Genomic DNA, 21,637 nt, shown 5'->3' with positions numbered 1-21,637 from the left:
AGCGGTGTGGCTCTGGTATTATGCGCCGAATCGTAATATTTCAAACTATTTGATATATGAGTTGACTTCATATCTCCATGAATAATTTTGAAGATGAAAGACACTTGCGCCACCTTGCGTGTCTCCTCAAGCGTAATCATTTGCAAAAACAGCAGTCTATGCTCATATTTCGGAAGTCTATAGCTGTCCCAGTTCATTCTCCTTAGCGCATAAAGTAAAAATTGCTTTTGTATTGACTCTATTCTTTTGCACATATTTTCGTAGTGTGGATTCCATATTTCGGAACCGTATTCGATAATTGGTAATACAAATGTAAAATAAAGGCGTTTAATTGTCCATGGGTCGACAAAATCCCTGCTGTAGAACTTTAACCAAGTGAGTCTTGATTTGGCTTTAGCAGTGACATGCTCAATGTGTGATTTGAAAGTCATTTGCACATCAAGCAACACTCCCAAATCCCTCATTATAAAGACTCTTTCAATTTGAACGCCGCCTATGTTGTATTTGTATTCATTTGGGAGTATTGACAGCTGACTTGACAGGTTGCATTTTTTTAACCGAGCCAAATAAAAATGATAAAAACAAATATTTAAAATAGAAAAATGGACAGCACATTTCAGTTTCTTACCATCACGACAATCCTGCAAAACAATATAAATGGTTCGACGAGAAATTGGCTTGTCTTTGAATAAACGAAGAATTTCTTTTGTACTTAGCAGTCCAAAACAGACTTACGCAAATCCAGTTTGTACGACATTGCGAATGATTGTATTATGTCGAATTAGGTTTGACAGTAGTCTCGAGCTACCGATAAATGCACTGCGTGCGTGGGTTGACATTTTTCAACTTTTTAATGCTGCGTAATAAACGCCTGTTATTTGTGCAAAAACTTATGATACGAGGGCTGCTCCATATATTTCTAGAAAAGCATATACAACGCAATCGTTTTCTATCAAAAATGGCTACAGAACGTTCTGAGGATGTTTAGGCTACAAAATTTCAAACTTAACGAATATGACAATGGTTTGCATCTAGCAACGTCAGTATTGCCAATTCTAGAAATATAAATAGCAGCCTACGTACACGTGTTAGGTGTGCGGAAAAGTAAAAATACTTATCATTAGCAGCTGTGAAATTAATTTATGAAATGTATATTATTTACATGATATGAAAGACTAGGGGGTAGACACGTGGAATAGGATTAGACTTTTAGTGTAAAAATTCGAGAAATTAAAGTGGAATAGACAATTCAGTAGTTGGATTCACATGGATTCACTAATCCCATGTATGGAATAGCGAAAATGGGTTAGATTCAATGTTTTTGTAATCGATAGTACAGAATTTGATCAAAGCATTGAACTTGTTTTGAGATAGTAATTTGTTCTTTTTTGAGATATTTTTTTGTTTAAAAGTCGATTACAAATTTACAAAACAATAGATAGACTTTCTCAAAATTTTATTGATGAAAAAAATAATTTTAATTATCAATAACAAAATGTCATACTCCAGTGTCGATAAATAAGTTTTCAACAAAGTGAATAGCGGCGAAATGTGACATCATATTTGACAATGAAATGACGGATTGGTGGAATAGTAGGATTACTGTTTATATATTGGAATCATGGTTTAATCGTTTGTGTCTCCCCCCCTAACCGTTATCATCGACATTATTATTATAAGTTTTGACCATCTAACATCATCAAAATAACATATTGACCATCAAAATGTATGTCTAAAATAATCAGTCCAACAGAATAAAGTTTAATTCATCTTTAAACTAAAGTAGAGTGTTTCAATTAATAAAACATCGTTCATGCCACCATTACTTCTCCTCAACCAGTCAATATTTACATATACACACTACACCAACACGTCATCAAGTTTCTGTTTCCGACTTTTAGAAAACATGAATTTGGTGAATTTAATAAAGCAATAGTAAAATTTATTCAACAAATGGTCTCTTTTGAAAAACATGCTTCATAGATCTCAAAAATGTATATTAAATTTATCAAAATTGAATTAAATATAGCATTAAATTTTTTCCCTCTGTGCACGTGCACAATTATATGAATATATGAAACACACAAGTCTACTCGACTTCAAGTGTGTATGAGGCTCATACTATGAGCAGTAAGCTATTTTTTAACGGTCTTTTCGTATTTGTTCTTTCATAGTAAAGAATAAACATGACAAAATTATAGCGAGCAAAAGAAAGTATCTATTTTCAATTGTAAAAATTTCTTTAATACAATACCAAATAACACAAAAATTAAATTCAAAGTATGTGAATAATCAACAGGCTGTGTGGTTTCAAAGTCTAACTCAAACAGGTCACATGGGTCGTCAAACATTTGACATTGAAAAATCAAATAACCTTATGTGAATATTAACATTTATTCAAATCGTGATTGCAGAGTATTTTGCTTGATTAATAAAACAAATGTTTAAAAAAAAGTGCATTGCTAAGTCAATTGTGAATTGCTTCGATAGTATTAGTATCATTAAATTGTCTTGGTTAAATTAAAAGCACGGTAAATTGGTGTCATAAAAAGAATAACCTGCAATATAAATAAATATTGATTAAAAATTCAACACAATTCCGTATAAGTTTGAATGTAGCCTACTATAGCAGATTCACTCTCTTCCGATGAAGCGTCTTTGTCCATAGCGTGGAAAAATTTCATTGCAATTTCAGTTTGTGATTGTGTAAATTGTGACGAAAGTGCTGTTTCTAATTTCTTCAGTTGATCCTCGGTCATATATTCTTCTGAACTATTAGATTCTCCAGAAATTAACTCATTATTATCACCGGCTTCGTTTTCTTCACTTTTATCAACTTCTGTTAATGTTTGATTGAGTTTCAGATAATCTACATCCATGGCAAGAGCCAGAAGTTTCACCTTAAAATAATTTGAAACAAGATATATTACTATTTTAAATGCATGTAATTAAAAATCACACACCATTCCGTCAAATTGTTGTTCAGTAGAATTTTTTTCAAAAACCTCCAAAGTTTTCACAAAATTGTCAATAGCCTTTGTATCGGCATTTGGGATTTTTACTAGTTCATTTCGAAGTAGATGAATATTTGAAGAAGTCAATGAATCTGCCTGTCTTTTCACCAACGATGCGGCAAAACAAATCTTGAAATTTGTGAAGAAAATCATTACATAAGTAATTCATCAAAGGCGAGTATGTTTATTAAACCTGGATAAATCCGAAAACAAGTAAATTTGGAAGTAACTTCATTTTATTTTATTTTTTTATTTTACACTTGTGCGACTTTCTGCAAAATGGAATCGTAACTGCTATCTTGAATGAAGCTGAGCTTATATATATATATATCTCTTACACAACAAGTAGATCCTTCTGAATATTTTTAAAAGTCATAGTTTATCAATAATCATGATATAAATATGTGCAGTGAATTTTTATTTTCGTTTTCTTATTTATTTGACTTTGATTATAATTTTTGAATGTTTCTGTATATCAACCAATTGACAATTATAATAGACATATTCAATATTGTAAAAGGGATTACTCACAATTGTCAAAATGTTTTGATTAAAGTCACAATATGAAAAACATAGTTATTGAAATTATTCTATATTTTTCATTTATTACGGTTGAAAATTATACAAGTAGAAAGTTTACTCATCTTTTAATTTGAATTGTATTGTATATGCTTTTACAAAAAAAAAATGACCTTTAAAATGTTTTGATCTAGGGGCTTTCATGTAAGATTTTTTTTCCCGAATTCGACAAATAAACAAATATACTGTATAACAAATGATGCAAATGTTTACAAATAATGCAAATTTTTACCAATTTCACTATTTTGTGCCAAAAATCCACCGATATTGGCCGATATGCGAAGTGTGTGTGTTCTGGAAGTGGGCTTTGGCGGATCCTCAGGATCATCAGAACCGCTCCCAGTTCTGGAAGTGGACCCTCAGGATGGGCCAAGGGATTGTCAAACCATGGTCTGGTCCATCCAGAGGATCCACCAAAGCCCACTTCCAGAACAATTAATTACCAAAAAATACCCGAATATAGCCGATATTTTACAGATATGCGGATATTCCGCCGATATTTCAACGATATGCCAATATGCAACGATAATGCAAATTTCATCCAATAAAAATACATGGAAATTATAGGTTTTTATACACAACAACACATTCTTGATGACATTTTCCGTTGAGAGTGTGTGAGAAAATTTATCAACATTCCGCTACAAATTATTTTGCCTTAAAAACGAGGCAATTTTTGGTTTTCTAGCTCCCACCATAAGCGCAAAAAAATGTTTGATGCTCAGAAATGTAGCGTCCTGAATAAAGCGTAAAATGGAAATACAAAAAATTTACTTTGTATACACAAAAACTACATGTATGCATAAATACTTTATCTGAAATTCTTTTATTTTGAAAGATGCTTGGACTCAATCAACTTTCATATGAATCATACTTGATTTTTTTGTTTCACAATTTCTCATTTTTTTCAATACGGTCATGAAAGGGGTTCCAATTTTATTTCTAGATAATAAAGTTATTATTGTTTCAATCGTATTTTGTAAATGTTATATATTGAACTGATTGTGTTCGAAGCAAGGGGCAAATTAGTACTAGAACAATGACTTTAATGTAAACTTAATGCACATAATTTCAGTTTATTCCCAAAATTTCGGTTCCATGCGGAAAAGTCAGCTTGCGTACGTAAGCCTCTTTATTTTTGGATAAATTTTTGTAAACAATTTTTTTTCAATATTTTTGTGCGTTATACCGAGTCTCCTAGAGTTTCATATAAGCATGCCATAAGAAAGCTGACGAAATAATCTCCACCTCCATTCCATGCTTGCTGGTGACTTGCCAATTAAACGTGTACACTCCGTACACAGCAGTAAAATCTTGCATGCTATTTCGTGTGTCTACTGTCAAGTCTAATGGCTCATCGCCAATCAGGTCGATAACCATCCTTTTCAGTACGTTCATATTCGTGGAATTCCAATTCTTGCATAGCGGACCCTCTTCTTGTCCTCGAACCAATTTTGATAAAATTGCGTCAAACGAATGTTTTCCAGCGTGATGTTAGAGTCCGCGCCAAAATATCCGATCTGATCCTTGCAACGGAAATAATAAACTATGCCATCATGGACTAAAATAAAGAGTCTTACAGGAGTAAGACGAACTTTTCCGCACGGTGGTAGATGCGTATTTTTCTTTATTTTTTTTTATTCGGCATCGAAATATTCTTTAATTTAATAGCAGATGTACTCGCAAAAGATTTTTCACACTATCATGATGAACTCATTTGTATGACATTTAAAAGTATTCTATTTTCTAACAAAGCGCTATAAAAATATGTCTGACGTTAATTTTGCCATAAAAATTATTTTTGAAACACTTTTCATAACTAAAGTCACAAAAAATTTGGATTTTTGTATGGGAGCCAGGGGAGCGACGTGAAACGTACGATTAAAAATTTGACATCAGAGCCAGTCCCTCTTAACTAAAAATGGTACAAATTCGCAATAGATGGCGCTTATAAATCGACAAACACACTTACATTTTATCAGAAGAAAAATGAAAAATATTGAAATATTTTCAAAATATTTAATTTAATAATTTTAATTTAAATAAATTTAAATGGAGTGCCTTCTAGTGCTTCTCTGATTATAATGGTTTTAAAGTACTATAGAAAATATCAAATGTGATATTTGTTGTTTCGAAATGTCAAAAAATGTTGTATTTGTTTTATTTTCAAAATGCACAGAAGTTTTCAAGAAGAAATTAGTTATAACTATATAATTATAATTTTATAAGATATTTTAAAGCACTCAATTTATTTTATCATATATGATATTTCATTATGCTATACTGACTGTCGACAAGATACACACGCAACGGTGTTGACTATAGTGCACATCATGTATATCGTATAGTGTACACTACACTCGACACTGTTGTGTATCATGCGCAATATAGCTTGACAGACAACATAAAACATGTGCACAAAGGCACACTGAGATATCATATACGATAAAATAAACAGAACATCTTGATTTGCTGCTGCTCAGCATATAGCTGAGAGCTGAGAAATGCTGAACTCGTGCGGCTAACGCATACGAAACGGATGGCACGCACACATGCATTCTCCCCGTTTAAACGGTTATAAACAGTTGATTGGACGTTCAATTCAAAACTCAAAACTTAGTAACCAGTTGAGTTTGAAATTGTGTTGCGACCGACATATGAGAAGCTGCGAGAAAAACATCACGTCGCATCCCTCGTTATTTTGCTTACGTAAGTGAAAGCAAGAGATGAGATCTTCTAATAAAATGTAAGCGTGTTTGTCGATTTATAAGCGCCATCTATTGCGAATTTGTACCATTTTTAGTTATGATGGACTGGCGCTGATGTCAAGTTTTTTCACGTCGCTCCCATGATGGGAGCCATGTCTGTATGCTACCTTAATGGCGTGAAACTTTGTACAGGTTATTTTTTTCACAAAATAATAACATTCGGAGGTTTTGGAGAAATTTCAACCAAAATTAAGAGTACGTCCCATACAAAATATATATAAATTTTGTATGGGAGGTAACCCTAATTTTGATTGAAATCTCTTCAAACTTTCAGAATGTTATTTTTTTGTGTAAAAAATAGTCTGTGCAAATTTTCACGTCATTAAGGTAGCATACAGGCATGGCTCCCATACAAAAATTAGAAAAAATTATTATTCGAAGGAAATCTATCAAAATTTTTAAATTTTGGAATCCCGAAAACCACATTTTATTTTCCAGAACTATAGATTTGCGTGCCACAATTGTCTCCAACGGCTCGTTTACACACATACCAATAAGCACGCGTGTTAGTGGTGAAACACAAATGGCAGTTAATTTCACGCACTTCACTCATTTTTCCACAATATGCCGTGACTGCCCTCTTTTTCTTTTTCTCACAATTTTATTTACTCAAAATTTGGCACACTGCAGTTTTTCTTTTGCAAATGGCAATCAAAATTCATTAGTTTTAACACTTTTTCTTTTTCAAAAAAAACACACACAGAATTTTTACGAATTAACGGAAAAATGTTTTTCACAATTCACAATCGAAATACTTTTCGGTTTAGAGGTTTAATAAAAACTCAAATAAACTTTTTTCTTTGATAAAACAAAAAGGAGATGCGACTCAGGAATGACCGCACTATTGTATTATAAAATCGCTGTCCGTATGCGTCATGGGGGTAATCAAAATAGCTATTCTTTTATTTTCTCATACACTGTAAAAATAAGTACTAGACAAAATATTAAAAAGTACGAGATTCAATTGACATTTGTCATTAAACGCATTGACATATGCAATAAAATGGGTGGTCGTATCAGTATAATCGGACGCTTCTGAATAATTTCTCAAAAACTCAAACTGACTTCACTATCATGAAATGATTCCAGACCAAACAAATGCACAAATTCGAAAAGTCATCACAATAAACACCGGTTCTTATATTATTATTTTTTTTAGGTTATGTTTTTTATGCTTGTGTTTCATCGAATTTTTTATATGAAAATAATAAATTTTCATACATTTTTTGCGGTTATAACGTGAATATTTTTTTTGAAAACGCTCAAACTATGTAATATCGATAGATATTATCGAGCCGATACCGCACATATTTTAATATTTTATTACAAAAGCCGCATGTGCATGCGCGTGGGCAAAGACGATTTGATTGGGTTTGAAAACATTGTGGCTGCATCCATTACCGGCATTCGTAACAACAACTTCAACCCATAGACTGAACGAAGAAGGAAAATTTAAAAACAACATGCATTCAAATTAAGATAATGTCTATTGGCTTCAAGTAAATCATTCATGATTTTCCCGTTTATTTGCTTGATTGTTGCGAAACAAATATTTTTTTTTATTTTCACTTTGGTCAAACTAAAGTAAAATTTTGATAAAAAAACACACACCAATATCTAGTATATTTAGTTTCATTTAATTATATTGTATTGTAGATTCATATAGTTCGCACTGATGAAATAAAACGAAGAACACGTATACACACACAATGAGCCAATATACGTAGGCGACTATTTAAGTTTCTTCAATATGTATGTTTTAGTATTGCCCGATGCAAACCATTGTCATATTCGTTAAGTTTAACATTTTGTAGCATAAACGTTCTCAGAACGTTTTGTCATTCGATCGTTATTTGTATTGTTTACCGTAACATGTAAATTGCGTCTCAGCCAAAAAATGAATTTTACTCGTGAAAATTTTCGAGCGATTATTTTTTTCCACTTTCGATTGGGTGTATCACAACAACAGTGTTTTGATCAACTTCATTTGGCCTTTATTTATCATGTGTTTCTTATGTAAGTAGGCTGTTTTACCTTTGCGCTGTCTGTTTGTATATTTGGTTTTTGCTCACATAAATTTGTATTCGTCTTTTTGCAGAATATTCTGTATGTTATTGTTTTCTTCTTAGGCCGTCATGTAACATATCACGAGATTGAGGCATCCCTGGGCATTAGTGCGACCAGCGTATTTAAGATTTTACATGAACATTTAGCTGTCAGAAAGATTTGCTCTCGTTGGATACCACATAATTTGACAATCGCTCAAAAAAAGGCTCGTGTCGATTGGTGTAAACAAATGCTCAAGAAATTCAATCGTGGTGTTTCAAAATCCGTGTATTTTATCGTCACTGGTGGCGAATCATGGATCTACGCGTATGAGCCCGAAACTAAACAGCAGTCGACTGTATGGGTCTTTCAAAGTGAAGATAACCCAACAAAAGTTGTTCGAGCTCGAAGTGTTGCGAAGCAAATGGTCGCCTGTTTTTTCGCGATAAGTGGTCATGTGGCAACAGTTCCACTAGAGGCTCGTAAGACCGTCAATTCTGATTGGTACACCACCATTTGTTTGCCCAAAGTGTTTGGTGAAATAAGAAAAAACAACCGCCGTCGCAAAATAATTCTTCATCATGATAATGCGAGCTCTCACACATCTCATCAAACAGTCGATTATTTGACCGGTCAAAAGATCGATTTAATGGGTCATCCGCCGTACAGTCCTGATTTGGCACCCAACGATTTCTTTTTATTCCCGAGCGTGAAGAATAAACTGCGTGGTCAACGATTTTCATCGCCCGAAGAAGCAGTTGATGCGTTCAAAACACACGTTTTGGAGATATCACTTTCGGAGTGGCATGAATGCTATGACAAATGGTTCGAGCGAATGCAAAAGTGTATTGATCATCATGGCGAATATTTTGAAAAACAATAAAACCATTTTCGATGAAACCCCATTGTCTTATATATGTTTTTGAAAAAACTTAAATAGTGACCCTCGTAGTACACATACACATCGTCGTTAAAATGCGAATTGAAACGAGTGTACGCGCGCTATATTCACTCATTGTGTGTGGATACACGTTATTTCGTTGACATGTGCACCGCTGCCATACCGCATGCACATGCGGCACACGTAATAAAATATTAAAATATTTGCGGTATCGGCTCGATAATATCTATCGATATTACATAGTTTGAAAACGCTAACCTAGATCCGCTTAACGATTTGAACCACATTGTTGAAGAAATAGAACACCGTGAATATATTGTGGGTATTTTCTGTTTCCTACAGAGCTGGAGAACATCTTTCAGAATTACCATATTATTTATTCGACGAATTTACATGGAATAGTTATTTTGATAAACAAACATAAATTTGAATTAGATTTACAATACATAGATGAAGAAATGGAACAAGTATGGGTGTGAATAAAGCCTATAAAATGTATGAGTAAAAATCTTTTGCTTTGCGCTTTTTATATAAAACCACAAGATTTTGATATGGCTAGAAAAACTATCTATCGATTAGATCAAAATTTAAAAACATTAAAAAATAATAATGACATTTTAATGATAATAGGGGATTGCAATATACCAACCCCATAATACCCAGTTACTTTTTTGCCAGATTTATATCTAGATTCCAAACATCGAGCTATCCCCTATTATCATTTAAAAAAATTAGAAAATAATGATTTGAAACAAATTAATTTCATTGAAAATGATTACGGTAATATAATTAACTTATAAATGTTGAAATTAAAATAACGAATACATTTAGAAAGAACAAACGTCGGGATCACAATGCATACCATTATGCATAAAACATTTGAGCAAAGTGTAAAACATTCTTTACTTTTGTAATAAAATAAATGATGAATTTGAATAAAGTTCGGGGCACGAATATATATATGTGTCCGTAAGAATAAATATGACAATAGAAAAACGGAATCTGAAGAACGTCACATTAATTTTTTTTATATAGTATAACTCCATACAAAAAAAAATTATGTAACGCTCTTCAGATTCAGTTTTCGTATTGCCATATTTATTCTTACGGACACATATGAATGTCCGAGAATGAAAGTGAGACTTCTACTCAGAACATAGAAATGTGAAAAAAATCTTAAAGATTTTATTGAATTGTACTACCAACGCAAATTTTATTGAAGCGATTACCAAATACATTGTCAACAATTGTATTTCTGATTATACTCTCTGTATAATGCACACAAAAAGTGAAAAAAAAAATCGTATCTACAACTGTCTTTTCTGCTGTTACATGGGATGCTTATATGAAACTCTCGGAGACTCGGTATAAGGCACAAAAAAATTGTTCACTAAAATTTATTAGAGACTTCGGATAAACTGAATTTTATGTCAAATCTTCTCATATTGAGGTAAGGTGTTTTTTGTGTGTGGTATGCAATTACATTCTTCTTCAAATGTTTTACCCTTATTTGTGGTTTGAATTTTCCAATTTGCCTCCTTCATACACTCTATCTTCGCTCCTCCACAGATTCGAGTACTCTTGTCTCCTACACAAAAATTAAATATGAATTTTTCATAGTAAATGCAATATGTCATATACTTGGCTGCGAAAATTTCACGCATACGCACTCTTGCTTTATGAAGTTCGCCAAACACTCTTCTATTGGGTATTAGGAAAAAGATTTTTGGTTTTACTTGTTTTTGGAAAGCCCTTTTTATTAAATCATCATGCACACATTTTTATCAACATTTTTGTTATCCCAAAAGTTCCAAAAGAAAAGTCCTCAATACGTACCTTTACAGTTGATTTGCGTGTACGTTTTGAAGAAATGTAATTGTCGCTCATCGCCATAAAAATATTTTCGTTGATGAGGTTTTAAACGACGCAATTTTTCGGTAGTTGTTGTTAATACAGGATCAATGTTAATCGTGTTAATATGTGAAAGCGGTATTCGAAAGTACTTATGTGTTTTCAATGTCTCGCCAGGCGTAGATAAAAATATTTTAGATCCTTGCTCGATGCCACTACATTGGGGCTCCAGATCATTTTTAGAGGTGAGAAGTACAAGGCCCAGGTAAGCTTTTTTTCCTGACAAAACAACCTGGAATGGATAATTTTCATCATTGAATGGATTTGAATATCCGTTTTGTAGACTCCAGTGTGATGCATTCTAATTATTTTCAACCATTCTATAATGTGAGAAATCGAAAATGACAACAAATACCACAGCGTACCACAGCAAATTTACATGGGCCTTAACCTATAATGGTTACACAAAAAACGGCTAAAATTAAGTTGTACTCCCAATTAGACGTACTAAAGCGCGGCCATGTGTATGAGTTTGTACGATTTTTCTACTGGTAATAAACTCACCGATCTGTGTATATTTCATGCAAATTCAAAGCGTGGAATGTAAAACAAAGACCATTCTCTGTGAAAATAGGTCCAGAATTCTTTAAGCAACGTTTTGAATGCCATTTACAAAATACTTATTCCAAATTGGGTGCAATATCTCGAATGGTATTGTACATAGATTCATTTGCCAAATTGTCGTCAAGCTCAATTTGACCTGGTAGATATGGGCACACTTGAGCCAAAGCATTGTTACCGATGGCGCTAGAAAGAACGCGGAGAAAATTGAGAAAATTTCCGAAAATTCGAACAATTTTTTTAATTTCTTACTTTTTGTCAGATAAATTGGATTGAGATTTAAGCGACTCAAGTGCTGATGCTTTCTTCAATTTATGTTTCTGTGCTTTAATGTCTGGGCCAACCGGCTAAGCTTCAGAACAATCAAACTACAATACAAGGGTTACAGCGCCATCTATTGGCGTGGAGAGATATGTAGAAAATCAATTTGACAGCATACGTAATTCGTATTCGTTAACATATCTGTCAAACATCAAAATCTCGCTTCTATTCTATACACTTTGTAAACAGAGCATATAAAAATCGTTTTTTTCTTTTCAATTTTAATTTATTTTTAAAAACAATAAAAGATTGTATTAAAGACAAATTTTGATTGAACAAACCAAGTGAAAAACGCAAAGAATTAAAAAAATACTAACGCATATTTTGCGGGAAAATTAACGCATCGTGACATCCGTGGTTTGAAATACCATTGATTGACGACCTTGGCTTTTGATTCATTTGTGACCGCAGTACGAAAATTACGCAAAATAAGGGCAACGGTAAGAATTTGTCGAATTTTTCAGCATTTTTTGAAAGTGCTCATTAGTTTTATTTCATAGATTGGCGATTTGATTAACCTCGAAACTGGTTGTGTGAAAAAAAAAAAACATCGCAAATATCGATGATGAACCCATTCGTGTTTACGACAAGTATCTAGATCGCTGGGAATCAACTGAAGCGTCTAAAATTCCATGGACCTATACACTTGCAACGAGCTATCGCATGAAGGCCAAACTATGACTTGAAGCATGTCGGATAGTAAAACACAAATACATTTGGTATAAGAAGGATGGATTGCGACGAGAAGATTTCGGAAAACTTAAAAGCGTACAAAATGTCAAAAACCACAATCGCTACTCATTTCTTTCATTTTGATCTCACACTATTTTATCAGTTAAATTTAAGCATGCAATGTCAATAAATTAAACAAATCTCTGCAAATTTGCGTTTTAAACCTTTTATTTGTTTCTGAATATATCCTATTATGTTAACATAAAACAAGATGTGATTTTTTTTATTAAATTTTAATCATTGATTTAATTTATGTTCGAAAATTCCGCTTTAAAGGCAAAAGTTATTCATTCATGAATGAATTAATTATTCTTCAATTGTTGTGAAGATACAAATATAGTTACGTCGACCTGCGGCACGGAATGGAACATGACGAGTTCGCATAAATGGATCGTATTCAACTGAACGTCCAAATGAACCAGATAAGTTACTTTCAGCGTTGGGTACATTGGGAACAGTTCCAACAATGTGCGCTTGTAATTGTCAAAACATTCTACACAATATACGTAACGGGCGTCGCTGTCATTGTAATATTATTTTACGTATTTCGACGTTGTGGAGAAAAATAAGATATTATATATTGGCTTTGTTTTCGTTTTTGATTACATAATGTTGTTAATATTTCAAATTATAATTCAAAGTGAATTTTTTTATTAAAATACAATAATATTAAACAAATTTTATTAATTTCAATTTAATGATTTTTATGATTTTTTCTTTGAAAGTACAACAACCACATAAATTTCAATACGACTGATCTAAATCAAGTTCAATGACATAAATAGAGATGGCGCGGGTAAAAAGTTCCCGTAAAAATAATTCTCCAATCTCATACAAATATAGACCGGTTGGTTTGGGCATATTGTGACGGTGGGATCGTTTCAATCGGTGATTGTGTGTCTGTTGTGCTTATTTTCACTGGGTTCTCTTGCCACTCAATATAGGTCCTCTGAATCATAGAGCCGCTATACCAGAGAGCAACACCAATGGAGATCAACCAAACTAATCTAAGTGAATGCGAATGCTGAGACAATTCTTGATCTCGATGTTCCATGATAATAGATTTTTTTAAATAGAAAGATTTTTGGAAGAAAATCACTTATTTTTAACTAACCACAAAGCTAATTAGAGTTTGAATTATAGTATGAACTCTAGTTTTCAACAAATTCAATTGGTTCTTATTGGTGTAACTAATAAATAATAATTAATAAAAATTCTTATTAGTTAGTAGATTTTTTCCATTAGTACTTTATTATTATTTAGTAATTCTTAGTAGCCACTAAGAAGCAATAATTATTATTTTACTAGCTACTAACAACTACTAATTATTCGGTCTTAGTACATTTTTTATTAGAATTTTAGTAGATTTTTCATTGGAATGTTAGTAGATTTTTTATTAGAATGTTAATAGAAATGTTATTAAAATTTTCTCAGTTACAACTTTCTCTCGCCTTGCGATCACAGCAATGAAACGACAACAACAATAACACATATTTTTACTGTCAAAGTTTTGATGTCAAATGGTGTCGACATTGGTGACGGTATTTTGAAACAGACTGTGTAATCCATATTCATCGTATATGATCCTATGTAAAGTTCTATACTTGATCTAGTTCACATTGACGGTTCAAATCGGTTATGTCCAATAGCGTGGACATGGACTGTGTGTTTCTTCTGTTACATGTACGTTGTAATGGACAAGTATAGTAACATGGCGTCGTTCAAATAAATTTAAAAATCCGTCCACTCGTGTCGACACCATCTAGCACGGTAGTAGGGATTTCATTGCTGTGCTTGCGATAGCCAAATGACGCCTATTGATTTAATCACGATTGGTATTCGCTTACTATTCAATAGGTATCACATAGCAAGTTTATATGAAACTCTCGGAGACTCGGTATAGAGCACTCAAACAGTGAAAAAAGTCCAGATCGTGATTTAGATGATATGGAATGCGATTTTTTTCATTCTGATTTCACCAGGTGATGCAGAAAGTTGAGTAGTATTTGAGAATTGAAGAAAAAAAAATTAATAATTTTTTTTTCATTTTTCGCGATTTTTCACCTACTACATGGGATGCTTGTATGAAAAACACGGAAGACGCTGAAATGGCAAACGCCAAATATATACGGACTTACGGCAGTGCCATTTCAGCGGTCTTCCGTGTTTTTTATACAAGCATCCCATGTAGATGGTGAAAAATCGCGAAAAATGAAAAAAATAATTAAATTTTTTTTCTTCGATTTACAAATACTACTCAATTTTCTGTATCACCTGGTGAAATCAGAATGAAAAAAATCGCATTCCATATCATCTGAATCACGATCTGGACTTTTTTCACTGTTTGAGTGCTCTATACCGAGTCTCCGAGAGTTTCATATAAACTTGCTAAGCGAATACCAATCGTGATTGAATCAATAGGCGTCATTTGGCTATTGCAAGGCGAGAGAAAGTTGCCACTGTGAAAATTTTAATAAAATTTCTATTAACATTCTAATAAAAAATCTACTAACATTCTAATAAAAAATCTACTAACATTCTAATAAAAAATCTACTAAGACCTAATAATTAGAAGTTGTTAGTAGCTAGTAAAATAATAATTATTACTTCTTAGTGGCTACTAAGAACTACTAAGTAATAAAATAATAAAAATGATGAAACTAATAATAATAAGTTTAAACTAATAAAAATTCTACTAATTAGTAGAAAAATTAACACCAATGGTGCGAATTTTAAAACTCAAGAATGTAAAGAAACAGTTCAAAACAGTAAATATCTTGCACAACTTTTAAAGTCCGTTGTTATTCACATTTATCTATGACCACGTACACTCAAATTATGAAAATAATTTCATTTAATCGGGTTTTATTCGGACCAGAATAACATGGTAAATTAAAATTGAATCAGCACACGCGAAAGGCTTTTAAGAAAATGCCAAACATATAATTTCACCTCTATTTCACCTTACAAACGCATTTGAATTTTATTTATGAAATTAAATATCAATCATTAAAATCATTACTTCAATATATTACGGTTTGATTTGTTTATTCGTGGCATTAAGTAAAAATTCAAACCTCAAAATTATGCAACGCATATACATATTTTACTTTTAGTTATTGTTTACATAACGAAAAATCAATGTTAGGATACAGTCAATGTGAATCATGTGGCGTATAACAGTGAATACAAACAATATATTGATTTTACTTTGAAAGATTGTTCACTTTTTCAAAAATGTTATACAAATTTATGGTTGAGAATAAAAGTGGGAATAGCCGAAACCGCTCTTTCGAACGCATGCCTCTAGTGAATGTATGACAAGAGAAAGAAGGGAAGTGTCTTCAGCAATATTTTGGATCTTCAAATCCTCAAACATTTCCGAAGACACTTCCCTACTATCTCTTGTCATACATTCACTAGAGGCATGCGTTCGAAAGCGCGGTTTCGGCTATTCCCACTTTTATTCTCAACGAATCAAATAGTACGTTGCTTTTCTTGTGCGCCCAAACATCGTCTTTTTATGCGTTTTGAGTCTAGAGAATCACAGAGCAACGGCATGTTGGACATATTAATGTGGGGATCTGGTACACTGTATTCTGGGGGTACTACCCCCTATGCAAAAATTTATTAGGTCAAACTTCGCTCTCATGATATGTCCATATGTTTATATAGAAAATGTACGGTGTGTGGGCACAAAGTGAAAGCAAAGACAGCGATGAAGTATATTCAGTATAAGATCTATAATTATATCCTTAATATATACAATTAGTTAAGCATATTTGAAAGATTTCTTTTTTCTTTCTAAATTTGATCTCAGTCAAAAGTAATAAACACTTTTGATGCCGGCGTTACTAGCACAAATCATCAGAATTTGAGAGTTCCGAAGAATGGGCTGGTGTTGCTTTTGAGCAACATTTGCCCATCGATCTAAACTTGGTGTACCTATAGCATTATTTGCATTAATTTGTTAACTCGATAGCTCTTCCCACAAAAGAACACAAAATACACATATTTTGAATGGCTTATTATGTCTAAAACGAAGACATTATTTGATATAATCACTGCTCATCAGCAACCAGTCGATGCCAAGTGGTGACACAAAGTGCGATGACGAACCCCATGATATATCAATTAAATCTTCGTAGCAAACTGAATCAGTAACAGTGTTGCATGCTAGGGGCTTTTATCTTCAAATGTATACGATTTATACTGTAAATAGTGAATTATATTGCAAAATCATCTGTAATACGCGCAAATAAATGTGCAGAACTGCATATATTTGGTGTATATTTCATGTATATTTCGTCTATGGCATGTTTTTTCATTCTCTTTTGTGCGGATCTTCTTCGATTCTGTGTAGCTATACTGTGTGTGTGTACACTGTACACTGTAGTTTAAAATACACCTTATTCTCTGGTATAGGCGAGAAATTTCAATCGTATATATGATGAATAAGACGTGAATATTGTGTATAAATTTGTATGAACGAATAGATGAAAGCCCCTAGGTTGCATGTGAACGACATTTATCAGTAGCAGTAACTGGCCAACTCGCTTGAATTTAAATTTGATAATAACCAAACAAACACAAACCAAAATATAAAAAAACGTGATATAGAATCATTATATTCGTGGTCTATGAACCATGATATATGTGCTAGATTACAAGTAAATGAAGAGTAAAAATCAAAACATTCTCTTATTATTCGTTGAGTAGTACAGTTGAACGTTGCGAAACGGTTTTTCTTGTAAAGATGACATCGAAATGCAGTTACTTTTTGGTCGTGTTGATCTGTGCCAAAGCGGTAAGAAAGAATATTTGACATTTCAATGGCCAATGGTAGAACAAATCAGTAATCAATTCTCTTTTAGTTTTTGGTTACTTCTCTGCCGATTGAGGACAATTCCAATGAGAATGCATTAGGTGAAATCTCATTAACGAGAGCATCCGAAAATATAGTGCCTGTGCGAGATTTGAGCGATGAGGATATTGAGAAAATGAAGCAGGAAATGTCAAATGAGCTAAGACCAGCGCAAATGGAGAAGTTTGTTGAAATTTTACAGAAATTCAAAAAAGGCACCTCTACGAAAGATAAAGTTGAAGGAATGGTGAGAAATTATAAATTTTTATTTAATGAATTATTGGTTATCAGAATGGTTTTTTATTCAGGTGCAATTAATTGTTTTCTCAATGGGAGTTAAATCGAGCATAACAAATTCCGACATCAATTTTCTTGGTGAAAGTACAACTGTGGACACAATCACCGAAAATAACATTTAAATTTTATTTTGTTGCAAAAACCTAAATCTTTGCTTTATTGGAATAAATTATAAGAATAAGAATTTTTTTCGAATGGTTTCTTTTCCTCTTTAACACCATGTAACATCCCATTTTATCACAAATTGATTTGAATTAAACAAACATATAACCTTTAACTAGCACATCTTTTGGTTATAATCAGTAGTCATAAGGGCCATGACTTGAGATTAATCTGTTTGTTTATGTTCATTATAGTACAGTTTGAAATAATCAGAGTACTTGTTACTTATAGTTTTACATAATAAATGCTTTTAATATTGAATATATTTTAATTTAATAAATAAATAAATAAAAAATAAACAAATACAATTATTCAAGTGGATTTCTCCCAAAGATCAAATTTGTTGCAAAGCGTGAAAATGAAGAGTTTGTATTATTGTTTGAGTCAGATTAAAAATAATGACTAGTCTAACTATATTGAACAATTGATCAGGGCCGGTATTCTAATACATTTTCTGATAAACTTATTCGGAATTATTCCGAAAAACATATTTGTATGAATGAATATTGTTTTGAATAAACATTGCAGCACATAGCGAGAATAACACGCATTAATCATACTTTTGGTAGTTACTTATTATCAGTGAAATTATTCCGAAACCTTTCTACATGGTGGAATTATTAATATAGTTTCTATTAAAAAAAATTATAATTTTTTGTCTTTTCAACATTTGGCGACAAATTGATGTCTATCAAAAGTTCCAAAATAAAACTCTAATAGGACTCTACATTTGTCGCCGAACGTTAAAAAGATAAACAAAAGTCACACACTCGAAATGTTAGCTATCGTCAGGCGCTGAAACGGACTGAAAACATTAGAAATGATTGTTATAGTGACTGTAGTAAAGCAAGTTTTAATATAATAATAACAATAACATCTATTGTTTTCACTGAGCTGAGCTATAAACAATAATTCCGAACGATTCTTGTGGAATTGTCGTAGAATACCAGCCCAGTTTATAGTAACAGATTTACACGAATCCAAGTATACACGCTGCATCTCCAAAAACTGTGCGGCTCATTCATCAGTCCATATGATTCCTGCGATTCAAGCAATACGAGCAGTTTGAGCAATGTGGAATTTGAGGAAATAAAATGAGAAATGTCAATTAACACCATGTCAAATTGAAAAGATTGCGGAAATTTTGCAGAAATTCAAAAGAGGCTCACCATCCACGAAAGATAGAATTGGTGAATATTGAATAGTTTCGATTGCTCGATTACTGTTTCCAGCATCATGATTTTTATTTTATTTCAAAAGAAAGAAATGATTTTTCTCAATGGCAGTTAAGTCAAACGCATCAGATTCCATGATTAAGAAGTAAATAAAATTGTGAGTAAAAATCACCAAATTTGGTTCGTGAATATTTTTTTTTTTTTTTGCTTATTGTGAACTTAAACATTGTTTGTTTAGACAATTACATCAAGTTATTGTTTTCGCATTCCAGCTTACTCATTTTGAATATTTTTGAATCATTATAGATTTTAATTCATGTTTTAATCTATTGCTGTAGTATTAGTGTCAACTTTGTATGCAGCGCTTTCCTTTTGTGGTTTTCCATTAAATCTTGGCGGCTAGAAAATGGGCAAATGACCTCTGGTTGTTAAAAAGAAACGACCTGAGATATTTTCATATGCAATAATTACTCACTGGTAAAAGAAAAGATAGGAATTGATCGCATCCGACGGTTATTGGATCGTAGTACGTCAATGTTTTATTTTCTTCCTTAGTTTTACCCGGAGCCGCATTTAACTACAAAACAAATATTCTACATTCTTTTCATTTGCCTTATTTGTATCATTTTCTCACCTGAATTACCATAAAGAACATAAGAAACATCAATACGAAGTTCTTAGCCATTTTTATAAAGAAAATATTTATGTTTCACACAACTGAATTGAAAGAAGCCTAATCACTTTCTGAATGACATCAAAATATGCCAAAACTCTTTACAATTGACATGGAGTTATATTTTAATCAAGTGAGACCTATTTTGACAATCAATGATGATTCCATTTTTTGTGTTCATTCTTTGGCTAATTGATAGGCCAAATTATTGTGAAAGAAAGAACATACGTCTCTATTCGAATGAACCAGAAATAATATTGGATTCGAATGTAAAACCTATGTGAAATAAAAATCTATATAAAAAAAACGCTGTGTTTTTCTTTTGTTGATTTTTAATTCAAGTCTGGTTTTAAATGTAGCTCATTCATATGTGAATAAATTCGATTTTATTTGGAATGATTTGATTCCAACTTTGTTATACTTTCGTTAGATTTTATATATTATAACATTTAATTTGTAAAATAAATATTTGAAATTTAACTCTCGAAATTTCAATACAGAAATTTGTTCGGTACTTTTCCAATGTAGCAGCATTCGATCAATTTCAAAAATTATCGCAAATATGAAACTGGCACATTTCTTTTTGAGAGTGTCGTAGTCAGTTATCACTTGTAAAATGGAATGCGAAATGAAATATTATTATGAACGTTCGGTACGAGGGTCCTGACATGAGATTATTTTGTTTATTATGGGACAGATAAACGCATAATCAGTTTGACTTTGTTGGAGTGCAGTTTCTTTGTTACATACTCAGAGTACTTTTAACGAGTGTGAACAATAGATTTGTTTAAAAATGGCTTTCAAATTGAATATTGTGGTTTTTGTCCTATTTGTGTGGCACGTAAGTAATAAAAAAGTGAAAAATCTTCGAGAAATGTGAAAATTAAATAAGTTTTTTTTCCACAAAGGTTTGCTTATCAGCTCGAATTCCTCGTCAAAGAGATGTCAACGACGATGCTAATTCTCTGGTGACAAATAAAAATGAAAAATCGAATGACGTGAATGAAATTTCACTACAATTAGATTTCGAAAAAATCCAAAACGAGTTGGAAAAAGCATTGAGCGACAATGAAAAAAATGAACTTGGCGCCATCATAAGTGATATGAATGAAGCAAAAACAGTCGAAGATGGCCTCAATGGAGCGGTAATTATTGTATACAATTTATTGAATTATTCATAAAAAAAAGTTCAGTTGAAATCTTTTTCGTATCTTTTTCATTAGATGAAATTGATCGAGTTCGGTGTGAAGATGGCTATGAACCACACCAATATATTTGAGCCATCAATAAACTCAACTTCGCCTGGTTTGAATGCACTTCAAGTTGTTCCATGAGAATTTGTATGTAAAATTGATCAAAATAAATATTGCTTTCAATGGTTTTTTATATTATGAAAGGTGGTCCAATTGTTTATAATGGTTTTTATTCAGTTTTACCCATTCTTGCTGATCTCAATAAGACTAAAGCAATTGCTTTCTTGTGCAAATCCTTCACAGCCCCAATTTGATATACAGATAAATTTGTGCTTGAGCACACACAAATCTAAATAAATTCATTCCATAGCACATGTGCGGCCATTGAATGACCTAACGAAAATCTACAAACGACAATTACTTGATTTTTACTGTACGTA

General features: G+C 32.3%; 3 protein-coding genes and 1 long non-coding RNA gene across 5 annotated transcripts; 2 read left to right on the top strand and 2 right to left on the bottom strand.

The window, feature by feature from the left end:
* Positions 1–2,375: 2,375 nt before the first annotated feature.
* On the bottom strand, positions 2,376–3,319 carry LOC116349182. Its single transcript, XM_031780487.1, has 4 exons — positions 3,208–3,319; positions 2,964–3,143; positions 2,625–2,900; positions 2,376–2,558 (listed from the first exon to the last, which is right to left on the bottom strand). The coding sequence occupies exons 1-4, from the start codon at positions 3,247–3,249 to the stop codon at positions 2,502–2,504; spliced, it is 555 nt and encodes a 184-aa protein (XP_031636347.1). The 5' UTR covers positions 3,250–3,319; the 3' UTR covers positions 2,376–2,501.
* Positions 3,320–17,507: 14,188 nt separating this feature from the next.
* On the top strand, positions 17,508–18,189 carry LOC116349115. Its single transcript, XM_031780389.1, has 3 exons — positions 17,508–17,640; positions 17,708–17,944; positions 18,006–18,189. Exons 1-3 carry the CDS (start codon positions 17,590–17,592, stop codon positions 18,114–18,116), a joined length of 399 nt encoding a protein of 132 aa, XP_031636249.1. The 5' UTR covers positions 17,508–17,589; the 3' UTR covers positions 18,117–18,189.
* A 373-nt stretch (positions 18,190–18,562) lies between these two features.
* LOC116349116 lies at positions 18,563–20,227 on the bottom strand. 2 transcript variants are annotated; one of them, XR_004201881.1, is made up of 4 exons: positions 19,966–20,227; positions 19,807–19,908; positions 19,326–19,730; positions 18,563–19,196 (listed from the first exon to the last, which is right to left on the bottom strand). It is a non-coding gene; the product is annotated as an uncharacterized LOC116349116 (long non-coding RNA). The 2 variants fall into 2 exon arrangements; XR_004201880.1 differs by having other exon boundaries at positions 18,563–19,730; positions 19,966–20,207.
* A 479-nt stretch (positions 20,228–20,706) lies between these two features.
* Positions 20,707–21,415, top strand: LOC116349169. Its single transcript, XM_031780476.1, has 3 exons — positions 20,707–20,845; positions 20,913–21,149; positions 21,228–21,415. Exons 1-3 carry the CDS (start codon positions 20,798–20,800, stop codon positions 21,336–21,338), a joined length of 396 nt encoding a protein of 131 aa, XP_031636336.1. The 5' UTR covers positions 20,707–20,797; the 3' UTR covers positions 21,339–21,415.
* The last annotated feature ends 222 nt before the right edge of the window (positions 21,416–21,637 follow it).

This window comes from Contarinia nasturtii, unplaced genomic scaffold (genome assembly GCF_009176525.2).
Source record: "Contarinia nasturtii isolate CC-2019 unplaced genomic scaffold, AAFC_CNas_1.1 Cnas_scaffold_2806, whole genome shotgun sequence".
NCBI lineage: Eukaryota > Metazoa > Arthropoda > Insecta > Diptera > Cecidomyiidae > Contarinia > Contarinia nasturtii.
Note: the sequence above shows the minus strand (reverse complement) of the source record. Positions and strands in the feature narration are given on the sequence as shown.

Bases quoted from the DNA above. Each gene is read 5' to 3' on its own strand.
- LOC116349182 (XM_031780487.1), bottom strand. From the start codon at position 3,249: ATGAAGTTACTTCCAAATTTACTTGTTTTCGGATTTATCCAG. The intron at 2,901-2,963 runs GTGTGTGATTTT...AATTATTTTAAG, and splicing joins AACAACAATTTGACGGAATG to GTGAAACTTCTGGCTCTTGC. The intron at 2,559-2,624 runs GTAGGCTACATT...TTTATATTGCAG, and splicing joins AAGAGAGTGAATCTGCTATA to GTTATTCTTTTTATGACACC.
- LOC116349169 (XM_031780476.1), top strand. From the start codon at position 20,798: ATGGCTTTCAAATTGAATATTGTGGTTTTTGTCCTATTTGTGTGGCAC. The intron at 20,846-20,912 runs GTAAGTAATAAA...TTTTCCACAAAG, and splicing joins TTGTCCTATTTGTGTGGCAC to GTTTGCTTATCAGCTCGAAT. The intron at 21,150-21,227 runs GTAATTATTGTA...CTTTTTCATTAG, and splicing joins AAGATGGCCTCAATGGAGCG to ATGAAATTGATCGAGTTCGG.
- LOC116349115 (XM_031780389.1), top strand. From the start codon at position 17,590: ATGACATCGAAATGCAGTTACTTTTTGGTCGTGTTGATCTGTGCCAAA. The intron at 17,641-17,707 runs GTAAGAAAGAAT...ATTCTCTTTTAG, and splicing joins TGTTGATCTGTGCCAAAGCG to TTTTTGGTTACTTCTCTGCC. The intron at 17,945-18,005 runs GTGAGAAATTAT...TTTTTTATTCAG, and splicing joins AAGATAAAGTTGAAGGAATG to GTGCAATTAATTGTTTTCTC.